This window comes from Pristiophorus japonicus, unplaced genomic scaffold, assembly GCF_044704955.1.
Source record: "Pristiophorus japonicus isolate sPriJap1 unplaced genomic scaffold, sPriJap1.hap1 HAP1_SCAFFOLD_1190, whole genome shotgun sequence".
NCBI classification, from domain to species: Eukaryota; Metazoa; Chordata; class Chondrichthyes; family Pristiophoridae; genus Pristiophorus; species Pristiophorus japonicus.
In genome coordinates this window covers 62,172-76,279 of record NW_027250854.1, presented here as the reverse complement: position 1 = coordinate 76,279, position 14,108 = coordinate 62,172, and the positions used below count along the sequence as shown (strand labels likewise).

The window sequence follows — 14,108 nt, the reverse complement described above, 5'->3', positions numbered from 1 at the left end:
CAGTGTGAGATATCCCGAACACATTCTATCCCAGTGAGAGATATCCCGGACCCATTCTATCACAGTGTGAGAGATATCCCGGATACATTCTATCCCAGTGTGAGATATCCCGGACACATTCTATCCCAGTGTGTGAGATATCCCGGACCCATTCTATCCCAGTGTGAGAGATATCCCGGACCCATTCTATCCCAGTGTGAGAGATATCCCGGACACATTCTATCCCAGTGTGAGAGATGTCCCGGACCCATTCTATCCCAGTGTGTGAGATATCCCGGACCCATTGTATCCCAGTGTGAGAGATATCCCAGACATATTCTATCCCAGTGTGAGAGATATCCCGGACACATTGTATCCCAGTGTGAGAGATATCCCAGACACATTCTATCCCAGTGTGCGAGATATCCCGGACCCATTCTATCCGTTTACTTGTTGTGCATTTATATAGCATCATGTCCTTAGGATGTCCCAAAGCGATTCGCTGTCAACAAAGTACTTTTGAAGTGTAGACTCTGTTGTAACGTAGGAAGGGCAGCAGCCAATATGCGCACCGCAAGATCCAACAAAAGTCAATGAGGTAATGGACCATATGAAGGGTGTACCCATTGGAACCGTGCACTCGATACCCTGGAGACCCAGCACCTAGTCTGTCTGAGAAAGCAGAAAGTACAGATAAATGGGCACGATTCTGCCAGGAAACAACACTGGTGGAATCTGCTTGGCTCTGTTCTGCATTTCCTGCAGTTTGCTCTTCTCACAAATAATATGGATGGTGTTTTGTCTTGTAGTGAGATTGTAAAGTCTACTGATGACACCAAGATATGTGCTTAGGTGATGAACATAAGAGAGCTGGACCAGTTAAATGGAAGGCCATGGAATGGGGTGGAGTTTACTGTGATAAACATGAGCTGATCCACAATGGAGCACGAAGGTGCAACCACATGTACACAATGCTCGGGACTCTTCTGTCAAAGATGGAAAAGGAAAAGAATTGGAGGGTGATGATTGATAACTCGCTGGAATGTCTCAGCAATGGGATGCGGTTATCAATAATGATAATCATAGATTAGGATGATGTTCAGGTCATGTAAGCATCTGTCCACACAGATTATTTTAACTCATTAGTGAGGTCACCTTTGGACTGCCGTACCCGCCTGCGTGTATGCAAGATCCCAAGCCTAAAGGGAATCGGCTTTGTTCGCTCTTTAACACATGTTTGACTTGTTTGATTGGATTGACTTGTGTTGACCATACATAGTTTCATCCTCACCCTGCCCCTCACATACCCTGCCCTCATGTACCCTGCTCCTCACATACCCTCACCCTGCCCCTCACGTACCCTACCCTCATGTACCCTGCTCCTCATATACCCTGCCCTGTCCCTCACGTACCCTGCCCTCATGTACCCTGCTCCTCACATACCCTGCCCTGTCCCTCACGTACCCTGCCCTCATGTACCCTGCTCCTCACATACCCTGCCCTGTCCCTCACGTACCCTGTCCCTCACGTACCCTGCCCTCATGTACCCTGCTCCTCACATACCTTGCCCTGTCCCTCACGTACCCTGTCCCTCACGTACCCTGCCCCTCACATACCCTGCTCCTCACATACCTTGCCCTGTCCCTCACGTACCCTGTCCCTCACGTACCCTGCCCCTCACATACCCTGCTCCTCACATACCCTGTCCCTCACGTACCCTGCCCCTCACATACCCTGCTCCTCACATACCTTGCCCTGTCCCTCACGTACCCTGTCCCTCACGTACCCTGCCCCTCACATACCCTGCTCCTCACATACCTTGCCCTGTCCCTCACGTACCCTGTCCCTCACGTACCCTGCCCCTCACATACCCTGCTCCTCACATACCTTGCCCTGTCCCTCACGTACCCTGTCCCTCACGTACCCTGCCCTCATGTACCCTGCTCCTCACATACCTTGCCCTGTCCCTCACGTACCCTGTCCCTCACGTACCCTGCCCCTCACATACCCTGCTCCTCACATACCTTGCCCTGTCCCTCACGTACCCTGCCCCTCACATACCCTACCCCTCACATACCCCATCCTGCCCATCACATACCTTGCCCTTGTGTGTTTCTTGGAGCCACTGTCGAAGCTGGATCAGGCAACTCTCTTGCATCGGACTCAGTTGCCCCAGGTACCGCTCGATGTAATCAGCATCCAGCTTGTCAGCTGAAAGACATACAGATAAACCCAATGTTGGCTGTTGTTTTAATTGAAGAACGCAATCGTTTAGTCAATGCCACTGATTGAGATCTATGCACAACAAAGCTCTCGTGTCTCATCTTTCCATTCCTTTTAAATGGCATAAAAAAGCCCAACTAGGAAGCAGTGGGGACAGCTGAGAGACGAGGCTCAGAGCTAATTGGGCCACTTTGGGTACTTTACCTTTTTGACCTAGCCTTTGGTCATTTCACCGGACTTCTCTCCTACTTTCTGCTGTGCCTGCTGGTCCCAGAATAAGGGGTCAGCCGTTTAGGACTGAGTTGAGGAGAAACTTCTTCACTCAGAGGGTGGTGAATCTTTGGAATTCTCTACCCCAGAGGGCTGTGGAGGCTCAGTCTTTGAGTATATTCAAGACAGATATTGATCGATTTTTTGATATGAAGGGAATCAAGGGATATGGGGATAGTGCAGGAAAGTGGAGTTGAGGTAGAAGATCAGCTATGATCTCATTGAATGGTGGAACAGGCTTGAGGGGCCGAATGGCCTACTCCTGCTCCTAATTCTTATGTCCTTATGTCCCACTGTAAAACACCTTGGAGCATTTCAGTAAATGGAAGCAAGTTTCTAAACTTTAGGAACAAGTAGGTGAGTAGGACTAATTGGATAGCTCTTTCAAAAGCTGGCACACGATGGGCCTGTACTGTACTGTATGATTCTATGAAGTTGTTTAATTTGGACGCATACCATGTAATTCAGATCAAGCTGGTGTTCTGGTTTACTGATGCCTTTAAGGAACGATGGCGCACTGAAACACAGGGACACGCTGTCTGTGTACCTCCCTGCCACCTCAGTGCAAACCCCACGGTTAATCTCCCCCCCCCCGTAGGCAAGAGTTAGTGACCAACCTTTGCCACACCATTAACGGATTTATATATCTCCAATCGATCACATATCCATTGACTCCTTTCAAAGCTGCAAAGACCAAGTTTACCCCACTCTCCTCTGATGCTGGGGATCAACCCTGTGGCTCTCCATCAGCACTAAACTTAGCATTACTCATGTACAGTAGGCACCTAAAAGCACTGGAGCAGTACCACCAACGCTGCCTCCACAAAATCCTGCAAATTCATTGGCAGGATAGACGCACCAACATCAGTGTTCTCTCTCAGGCCAACATCCCCAGCAGCGAAGCATTGACCACGCTCGATCAGCTCCGATGGACGGGCCACATTGTCCACATGTCTGATACTAGACTCCCGAGACAAGCACTCTACTCCCAGCTTCGTCACGGCAGGTGAGCCCCAGGAAGGCCGAGAAAATGCTTCAAGGACACCCTCAAAGCCTCTTTGAAAAAATGTAACATCCCCACCGACTCTTGGGAATCCCTGGCTCTAGACCACTCAAAGTGGAGGAGAAGCATCCGAGAAGGTGCCGAACACCTTGAGTCTCTTCGCCAGGAGCACGCGGAAGCCAACCGCAAACAGCAGAAGGAGCGTACGGCTAACCAAGTACCCCACCCACCCGTCCCTCCAACCACCGTCTGCCCCCATCTGTGACAGAGACTGGAGATCCCGCATTGGACTCATCAGTCACCTTAGAACTCAATTTAACATGGAAGCAAGTCATCCTCGACTCCAGGGGACTGCCTAAGAAGAAGAAGATATTATAAAAAACACCCGTCTGGGAAGAGAAAGAGTCACACTTGATGTGTGCAGGCACTTACCATCTGCTGCTGTGGCCAGTGTTTCCTGCCCACACAGGCTGGTCAATGGTTCTTTGGTGCTGCTGTGTGCCAGGGCCTCCACTGGCTCTATCCTGATATCTGGCAATGGCGCTAGTGCCAGTCGTCTGGACTCTGGCACCATTTGTGCCGTGGAGACAGGAGGAGCCCAACGGGGAATGTGTCGGATACCCTGTGCACTCAGCTCGTTCAGGTAGTATTCGATAACTTCTTTACCCTGAAAAATAACGGCATCAGTTACAAATACAGCATCTTTCATTTCATTAAGAATTAGACCAGCAGCATTGAGGCACTTTGAACAATATTCCCACTCACCACCGCTCTACGAGGAAGTATTTTCTGAATAGTGGTTCACTAATTTACCAACAGCTAATTTGTCAGCTTGGCTCAGTGGGTAGCACCCTTCCTTTTGAGACAGAAGGTCATGGGTTCAGTTCCCTCTCCAGGGTTTAAGCTCATAATCGAAGCTGACTCTCCAGTGCAGTACTGAGAGAGTGCTTCACTGTCTTTCGAATGAGATGTTAAACCAAGGCCCCCGCTTGCCCTCTCAGGTGGACACAAGGGATCCCACGGCCACTATTTCTAAAAAGAACAGGGGAGTTCTCCCTGGTGTCCTGGATAACTTTTATCCCCCATGCAACACCACTAATCCATCCATTTGCTGCCTGTGGGATCTTGCTATGCCCAAACTGGATGCCACGTTTGCCTGTGTTACAACAACTTTTATTTATATAAGCGTCTTTATTGCAAAAGAAAATTCCAAGGTGCTTCATGTGGGCATGAGGAAAAAATATAACAGTGATGACACTTCAAAAAATTAATTAAGAACATAAGAACGTAAGAAATAGGAGCAGGAGTAGGCCCTATGGCCCCTTGAGCCTGCTCCGCCATTCAATAATACTGATCATCGACCTCAACTCCACTTTCCCGCCCGATCTCCATATCCCTTGATTCATCTAGACTCCAAAATCTATCAATCTCAGCCTTGAATATATTCAGAGACTCAGCATCCACAGCCCTCTGGGGCAGAGAATTCCAAACATTCTTCCTCATCTCTGTCTTAAATGGCCGCCCCCTTATCCTGAGACTGTGCCACTTAGAAGATGGGGATTTGAGGGAAAATTTCATCACGCAGAGGATTGTGTGGGTCTGGAACTCGCTGCCTGAAAAGTTGGTAGAGGCAGAAACCCTCACCACATTTAAAAAGTACTTGGATATGCACTTTGTTGTGTATCTGTAAAGCATGCACTCCCATGTTCCGCCACCAGGGAGCTCTACCCTGAAGTCCCAAAGGATCCCAGCATCCCTTGGGAGCACTGTATATAAGCTGGCCCCTAAGGCCTGTTCCTCACTCTAGAGTGTCTTATTAAAGACTGAGGTCACTGTTACTTTAACCTCCCTGTGTGCAGTCTCATCTGTGTTAGGAACACAATAACTGGCGACAAGAATACAAATCCAACGCAAAGATGCAGCAAACTGTGGGCATCCTGGAGAAGTTCTCGGAGGGTGAGGACTGGAAAGCCTATGTCAAACGGCTAGACCAATACTTTGTAGCCAACGAGCTGGACGGAGAAGGAAGCGCTGCAAAAAGGAGAGCGGTCCTCTTCACGGTCTGCGGGGCACCGACCTACAGCCTCATGAAGAATCTTCTGGCTCCGGTGAAACCCACAGATAAGTCATATGACGAGCTGTGTACATTGATTTGGGAGCATCTTAATCCGAGGGAGAGCGTGCTGATGGCGAGGTATCGGTTCTACACGTGCCAGAGATCTGAAGGTCAGGAAGTGGCGAGCTACGTTGCCGAGCTAAGGCGACTTGCAGGACAATGTGAGTTTGATGACTACCTGGAGCAAATGCTCAGAGACTTTTTTGTACTGGGCATTGGCCACGAGACCATCCTACGAAAAATTTTGATTCAGAGACACCGACCCTCAGTAAGGCCATTGCGATAGCACTGGCGTTTATGTCTACCAGTGATAACACCAAACAAATCTCTCAGCACACAAGTGCTAGCAATGTTCATAAATTAACTGGAACTGTGTTTGCGAGCAGAAATGTACAGGGCAGAACCCACGAGTCTACAACTGCCAGCAGGCCTCAGGTGACCCAGATGACTCAGAGTCCCCAACAAAGGATGAATGCAAGGCAATTCACACCTTGTTGGCGTTGTGGAGACTTCCATTCAGCCTATTCATGCCGCTTCAAAGGGTATGTTTGCAAGAGCTGTGGAACAATGGTGCACCTCCAACGAGCTTGCAAATGAGCTGCAAGCTCTGCAAAATCTGCTAATCACGACGTGGCAGAGGAAGATCGGTCCATAGTGGATCAAAGCAATTTCGAGCCTCAGAGAGAGGAGGCAGATGCTGAAGTACAGGGGTGCACATATTTTTGACGAAATGTCCACCTATAAGGCTAAACGTAGAATTGATTGGCTTACCCATAGCCATGGAACTGGACACTGGCGCTAGCCAATCCATCATGAGTAAAAAGATGTTTGAGAGACTGTGGTGCAACAAGGCATTCAGACCAGCCCTGAGCCCCACCCACACGAAATTGAGAACGTACACCAAAGAGCTTATCACTGTCCTGGGCAGCGCCATGGTCAAGGTCACCTACGAGGACATGGTGCACGAACTGCCACTCTGGATTGTCCCGGGCGATGGCCCCACATTGCTTGGAAGGAGCTGGCTGGGCAAAATCCGCTGGAACTGGGATGATATCCGAGCACTATCACATGTCGATGAGGCCTCATGTACCCAGGTTCTTAACAAATTTCTTTCCCTTTTTGAGCCAGGCATTGGAAACTTTACCGGGGCGAAGGTGCGGATCCACTTGGTCCAAGAGGCACGACCCATTCACTACAAGGCGCGAGCGGTACCTCACATGATTAGGGAGAGAGTGGAAATCGAGCTGGACAGGCTGCAACGCAAGGGCATCATCTCCCCAGTGGAATTCAGCGAGTGGGCCAGCCCAATTGTTCCAGTACTCAAAAGTGATGGCACGGTCAGGATTTGCAGCGATTATAAAGTAACTATTAATCGTTTCTCGCTATAGGACCAATAAGGCAGACGATCTATTTGCGACGCTGGCAGGAGGCAAGACGTTCACCAAGCTCGACCTGACTTCGGTCTACATGACGCAGGAGCTGCAGGAGTCTTCGAAGGGCCTCACCTGCATCAGCACGCACAAGGGACTGTTCATCTACAACAGATGCCCATTTGGAATTCGGTCGGCTGCAGCGATCTTCCATAGAAACATAGAGAGCCTACTCAAATCAGTACCACACACGGTGGTCTTTCAGGACGATATATTGGTCACGGGTCGGGACACCGCCGAGCACCTACAAAACCTGGAGGAGGTCCTCCAACGACTGGATCGCATAGGGCTGCGGCTGAAGAGGTCGAAATGCGTCTTCATGGCAACAGAAGTGGAGTTTTTGGGGAGAAAGATCGCGGCGGACGTCATTCGGCCCACAGAAGCCAAGACAGAGGCTATCAGGAACGCGCCCAGACCACAGAACGTCACGGAGCTGCGGTCATTCCTGGGACTCCTCAACTATTTTGGTAACTTCCTACCGGGGTTAAGCACCCTTTTAGAGCCCCTACATGTGTCATTGCGCAAAGGTGAGAACTGGGTTTAGGGAAAAAACCAAGTAATTGCTTTTGAGAAAGCCAGAAACATTTCATGCTCCAACAAGCTGCTTGTATTGTATAACCCGTGTAAAAGACTTGTGCTAGCATGTGACGTGTCGTTGTACCGAGTTGGGTGTGTATTACAACAAGCTAACGTTGCGGGGAAGTTGCAACCTGTCGCCTATGCTTCCAGGAGTTTGTCTAAGGCCGAGAGGGCCTACAGCATGATTGAGAAAGAGGCATTAGTGTGTGTGTGTGTGTGTGTGTGTGTGTGTGTGTGTGTGTTCTGGATAAAGAAAATGCATCAGTACCTGTTTGGCCTCAAATTTGAGCTGGAAACCGATCACAAGCCCCTCACATCCCTGTTTGCTGAAAACAAGGGGATAAATACTAATACCTCAGCCCGCATACAAAGGTGGGCACTCGCGCTATCAGCGTTTAACTATACCATCCGCCACAGGCCAGGCACCAAGAACTGTGCGGATGCTGTCAGTCGGCTACCATTGCCCACCACGGGGGTGGAAATGGCGCAGCCTGCAAACTTGTTGATGGTCATGGAAGCGTTTGAAAATGATAAATCACCTGTCACAGTCCACCAGATTAGGACTTGGAACAGCCAAGATCCTCTGCTGTCCCTAGTAAAAAACTGTATTGCATGGGAGCTGGGCCAACATCCCCGTTGAAATGCAAGAGCCAATCAAGCCGTTCCAGCGGTGAAAGGACGAGCTGTTGTGGGGTAACCGCGTAATGCTCCCAAAAAAGGGCAAGGAGACGTTTATCTCGGATCTGCACAGCACACACCCGGGTATAGTAATGATGAGAGCGATAGCCAGATCCCACGTGTGGTGGCCCGGTATCGACTCTGACTTAGAGTCCTGTGTACGGCAATGCAGCGTATGTGCTCAGTTGAGCAACGCGCCCAGAGAGGCACCACTAAGTTTGTGGTCCTGGCCCTCCAGACCATGGTCGAGGATCCATGTCGACTGTGCGGGCCCGTTTCTCGGTAAAATGTTCCTGGTGGTGGTGGATGCTTTTTCAAAATGGATTGAATGTGAAATAATGTCGGGAAGCACTGCCACCGCCACCGTTGAAAGCCTGAGGGCCATGTTTGCCACCCACGGCCTGCCTGACAGCCTGGTCAGTGACAACGGGCCATGTATCACCAGTGCCGAATTTAAAGAATTCATGACCCACAATGGGATCAAACATGTCACCTCGGCCCCTTTTAAACCAGCCTCCAATGGGCAGGCAGAGCGGGCAGTACAAACCATCAAACAGAGCCTTAAACGAGTCACAGAAGGCTCACTCCAAACCCGCCTGTCCCGAGTACTGCTCAGCTACCGCACGAGACCCCACTCGCTCACAGGGGTGCCCCCGGCTGAGCTACTCATGAAAAGGACACTTAAAACCAGACTCTCGCTGGTTCACCTCAACCTGCATGATCAGGTAGAGAGCAGGCAGCAGTAACAAAATGTAAACAATGGTCGCGCCACTGTGTCACGGGAAATTGATCTGAATGACCCTGTGTATATGCTAAACTATGGACATGGTCCCAAATGGATCGCGGGCACGGTGATAGCTAATGAAGGGAGTAGGGTGTTTGTAGTCAAACTAGACAATGGACAAATTTGCAGAAAGCACCTGGACCAAACAAGGCTGCGGTTCACAGACTGCCCTGAACAACCCACAGCAGACACCACCTTTTTCGAGCCCAGAACAAACACCCAAAGGATCAACGACACCACGTCGGACCAGGAAATCGAACCCATCATGCCCAACAGCCCAGCAAGGCCAGGCTCACCCAGCAGCTCTGCAGGGCCAACAACACGCCAGCCCAGCGAGGGCACAGCCAACACATCAAAACAGACATTTGTACCGAGGCGGTCCACCAGGGAAAGAAAGGCTCCCGACCACCTCACCTTGTAAATAGTTTTCACTTTGACTTTGTGGGTGGAGTGATGTTGTGTATCTGTAAAGCATGCACGCCCATGTTCCGCCACATAAGAACATAAGAACATAAGAATTAGGAACAGGAGTAGGCCATCTAGCCCCTCGAGCCTGCTCCGCCATTCAATAAGATCATGGCTGATCTGGCCATGGACTCAGCTCCACTTACCCGCCCTCTCCCCGTAACCCTTAATTCCCTTATTGGTTAAAAATCTATCTATCTGTGACTTGAATACATTCAATGAGCTAGCCTCAACTGCTTCCTTGGGCAGAGAGTACCACAAATTCACAACCCTCTGGGAGAAGAAATTCCTTCTCAACTCGGTTTTAAATTGGCTCCCCCATATTTTGAGGCTGTGCCCCCTAGTTCTAGTCTCCCCTACCAGTGGAAACAACCTCTCTGCCTCTATCTTGTCTATCCCTTTCATGATTTTAAATGTTTCTATAAGATCACCCCTCATCCTTCTGAACTCCAACGAGTAAAGACCCAGTCTACTCAACCTATCATCATAAGCGGCAGTTGGCGAGAGGCGGGAGCAGCGTCGGAGCGGCCTATAAAAGGCCCAGCGGGAGCTCGAGAGTCAGCGGCAGTTGGCGACAGGTGGGAGCAGCATCTTAGCGGCCTATAAAGGCCCAGCGGGAGCTCGAGAGTCAGCGGCAGTTGGCGAGAGGTGGGAGCAGTGTCGGAGCGGCCTATAAAAGGCCCAGCGGGAGCTCGAGAGTCAGCGGCAGTTGGCGAGAGGTGGGAGCAGTGTCGGAGCGGCCTATAAAAGGCCCAGCGGGAGCTCGAGAGTCAGCGGCAGTTGGTGAGAGGCGGGAGCAGCGTCGGAGCGGCCTATAAAAGGCCCAGCGGGAGCTCGAGAGTCAGCGGCAGTTGGCGAGAGGTGGGAGCAGCGTCGGAGCGGCCTATAAAAGGCGACCGGTGCAGCTACAGCGGGAGAGAAAGCAAAAAAGAAGTAGAAAGGAATCAAAAGGTGACGTCACAGCCAATGGGGTAAGTGATTGGCTGGTGATTGGTGAGTAGCTTTTCTTTTTATTTTTATATCAGTAAGTAAACTGTAACATTGTTATTACCAATTTAAGGGTATCTAAGGGTTAAGGCATGGCAGGAGAGCTCGGTCACGTGATATGCTCCTCCTGTGCCATGTGGGAACTCAGGGACGCTTCCAGTGTCCCTGACGACTACGTGTGTAAGAAGTGTATCCGCCTCCATCTCCTGATGGACCGCGTTGCGGAATTGGAGCTGAGGGTGGATTCACTCTGGAGCATCCACGATGCTAAGAATGACATAAGTGGCACGTGTAGTGAGTTGGTCTTACCGCATGAGAAGGATCCACAGCCAGCTAGGGAATGGAAGACCAGCAGGAAGAGTAGTACAAAGGTGGTAGTGCAGGGATCCCATCTGGTCATCCCCCTGCAAAACAGATACACTGTTTTGAGTGCTGTTGAGGGAGATGACTCATTAGGGGAGAGCAACAGCAGCCAAGTTCATGGCACCGTGGCTGGCTCTGTTGTACAGGAGGGCATAAAAAAGAGTGGGAGAGCGATAGTGATAGGGGATTCAATCATAAGGGGAATAGATAGGCGTTTCTGCGGCCGCAATCGAGACTCCAGGATGGTATGTTGCCTCCCTGGTGCAAAGGTCAAGGATGTATCCGAGCGAGTGCAGGACATTCTGAAAAGGGAGGGAGAACAGCCAGTTGTCGTGGTGCACATTGGTACCAACGACATAGGTAAAAAGAGGGATAAGGTCCTACGAGAAGAATTTAAGGAGCTAGGAGTTAAATTAAAAAGTAGGACCTCAAAAGTAGTAATCTCGGGATTGCTACCAGTGCCACGTGCTAGTCAGAGTAGGAATCGCAGGATAGCGCAGATGAATACGTGGCTTGAGCAGTGGTGTAGCAGGGAGAGATTCAAATTCGTGGGGCATTGGAACAGGTTCTGGGGGAGGTGGGACCAGTACAAACCGGACGGTCTGCACTTGGGCAGGAACGGAACCAATGTCCTAGGGGGAGTGTTTGCTAGTGCTGTTGGTGAGGAGTTAAACTAATATGGCAGGTGGATGGGAACCAATACAGGGAGACAGAGGGAAACAAAAAGGAGACAAAAACAAAAGACAGAAAAGAGATGAGTAAAAGTGGAGGGCAGAGAAACCAAAGGCAAGAAACAAAAAGGGCCACTGAATATAAAAGGGCTGCAAGAGGGGTAAAAACTAAAAATCATGGTTTCAAAACTAGGATGAAAACACTCTACCTAAATGCAAGCAGCATTACAAATAAAGTAAATGAGTTGACGGCACAAATCATTACAAATGGGTATGATTTGGTGGCCATTACAGAAACATGGTTGCAAGGTGGCCAAGACTGGGAATTAAACATACAGGGGTATCTGACGATTCAGAAAGATAGGCAAGAAGGGAAAGGAGGTGGGGTAGCTCTGTTAATAAAGGATGATATCAGGGCAGTTGTGAGGGATGATATTGACTCCAATGAACAAAATGTTGAATCATTGTGGGTGGATTTGAGATAGTAAGGGGAAAAAAATCACTGGTCGGCGTAGTTTATAGGCCCCCAAATAATAACTTCATGGTGGGGCGGGCAATAATCAAGGGAATAATGGAGGCATGTGAAAAAGGAACGGCAGTAGTTATGGGGGATTTTAACCTACATATCGATTGGTCAAATCAAATCGCAGGGGGTAGCCTGGAGGAGGAATTCATAGAATGCATACGGGATTGTTTCTTAAAACAGTATGTAACAGAGCCTACAAGGGAGCAAGCCATTTTGGATCTGGTCCTGTGTAACGAGACAGGAAAAATAAACGATCTCCTCGTAAAAGATCCTCTCGGAATGAGTGATCACAATATGGTTGAATTTGTAATACAGATTGAGGATGAGGAAGTTGTGTCAGAAACGAGCGTACTATGCTTAAACAAAGGGGACTACAGTGGGATGAGGGCAGAGTTGGCTAAAGTAGACTGGAAACAAGGACTAAACGGTGACACAATTGAGGAACAGTGGAGGACTTTTAAGGAGCTCTTTCATAATGCGCAACAAAAATATATTCCAGTGAAAAAGAAGGGCGGCAAGAGAAGAGATAACCAGCCGTGGATAACCAAGGAAATAAAGGAAAGTATCAAATCAAAGACCAATGCATATAAGGTGGCCAAGGTTAGTGGGAAACTAGAGGATTGGGAAAATTTTAAGCAACAGCAAAGAATGACTAAAAAAGCAATAAAGAAAGGGAAGATAGATTACGAAGGTAAACTTGCGCAAAACATAAAAACAGATAGTAAAAGCTTTTACAGATATATAAAACGGAAAAGAGTGACTAAAGTAAATGTTGGTCCCTTAGAAGATGAAAAGGGGGATTTAATAATGGGAAATGTGGAAATGGCTGAGACCTTAAACAATTATTTTGCTTCCGTCTTCACAGTGGAAGACACAAAAACCATGCCAAAAATTGCTGGTCATAGGAATGTGGGAAGGGAGGACCTTGAGACAATCGCTATCACTAGGGGGGTAGTGCTGGACAGGCTAATGGGACTGAAGGTAGACAAGTCCCCTGGTCCTGATGAAATGCATCCCAGGGTATTAAAAGAGATGGCGGAAGTTATAGCAGATGCATTTGTTATAATCTACCAAAATTCTCTGGACTCTGGGGAGGTACCAGCGGATTGGAGAGCAGCTAATGTAACGCCTCTGTTTAAAAAGGGGGGCAGGCAAAAGGCAGGTAACTATAGGCCGGTTAGTTTAACATCTGTAGTGGGGAAAATGCTTGAAACTATTAAGGAAGAAATAGCGGGACATCTAGATAGGAATAGTGCAATCAAGCAGACGCAGCATGGATTCATGAAAGGGAAATCATGTTTAACTAACTTACTGGAATTCTTTGAGGATATAACGAGCATGGTAGATAGAGGTGTACCGATGGATGTGGTGTATTTAGATTTCCAAAAGGCATTCGATAAGGTGCCACACAAAAGGTTACTGCAGAAGATAAAGGTACGCAGAGCCAGAGGAAATGTATTAGCATGGATAGAGAATTGGCTGGCGAACAGAAAGCAGAGAGTCGGGATAAATGGGTCCTTTTCCGGTTGGAAATCAGTGGTTAGTGGTGTGCCACAGGGATCAGTGCTGGGACCACAACTGTTTACAATATACATAGATGACCTAGAGGAGGGGACAGAGTGTAGTGCAACAAAATTTGCAGATGACACTAAGATTAGTGGGAAAGCGGGTTGTGTAGAGGACTCAGAGAGGCTGCAAGGAGATTTGGATAGGTTAAGCGAATGGGCTAAGGTTTTGCAGATGGAATACAATGTCGGAAAGTGTGAGGTCATCCACCTTGGGAAAAAAAACAGTAAAAGGGAATATTATTTGAATGGGGAGAAATTACAACATGCTGTGGTGCAGAGGGACCTGGGGGGTCCTTGTGCATGAAACCCAAAAGGTTAGTTTGCAGGTGCAGCAGGTAATCAGGAAGGCAAATGGAATGTTGGCCTTCATTGCGAGAGGGATGGAGTACAAAAGCAGGGAGGTGTTGCTGCAACTGTATAAGGTATTGGTAAGGCTGCACCTGGAGTATTGCATGCAGTTTTGGTC

General features: G+C 48.9%; 1 protein-coding gene across 1 annotated transcript in view; it reads right to left on the bottom strand.

Annotated features, from left to right (window-relative positions):
• Window positions 1-14,108, bottom strand: part of LOC139242068 (SEC14-like protein 5) — a gene marked incomplete at its 3' end in the record, with an annotated part of 67,334 nt that overhangs the window by 16,100 nt on the left and 37,126 nt on the right. The window contains exons 6-7 of the mRNA XM_070870213.1: window positions 3,908-4,142; window positions 2,078-2,190 (exon numbers count right to left, since the gene is read on the bottom strand). Of these exons, the coding sequence (XP_070726314.1) occupies window positions 2,078-2,190; window positions 3,908-4,142 (348 nt within the window). The remainder of the gene's footprint in view (window positions 1-2,077; window positions 2,191-3,907; window positions 4,143-14,108) is intronic.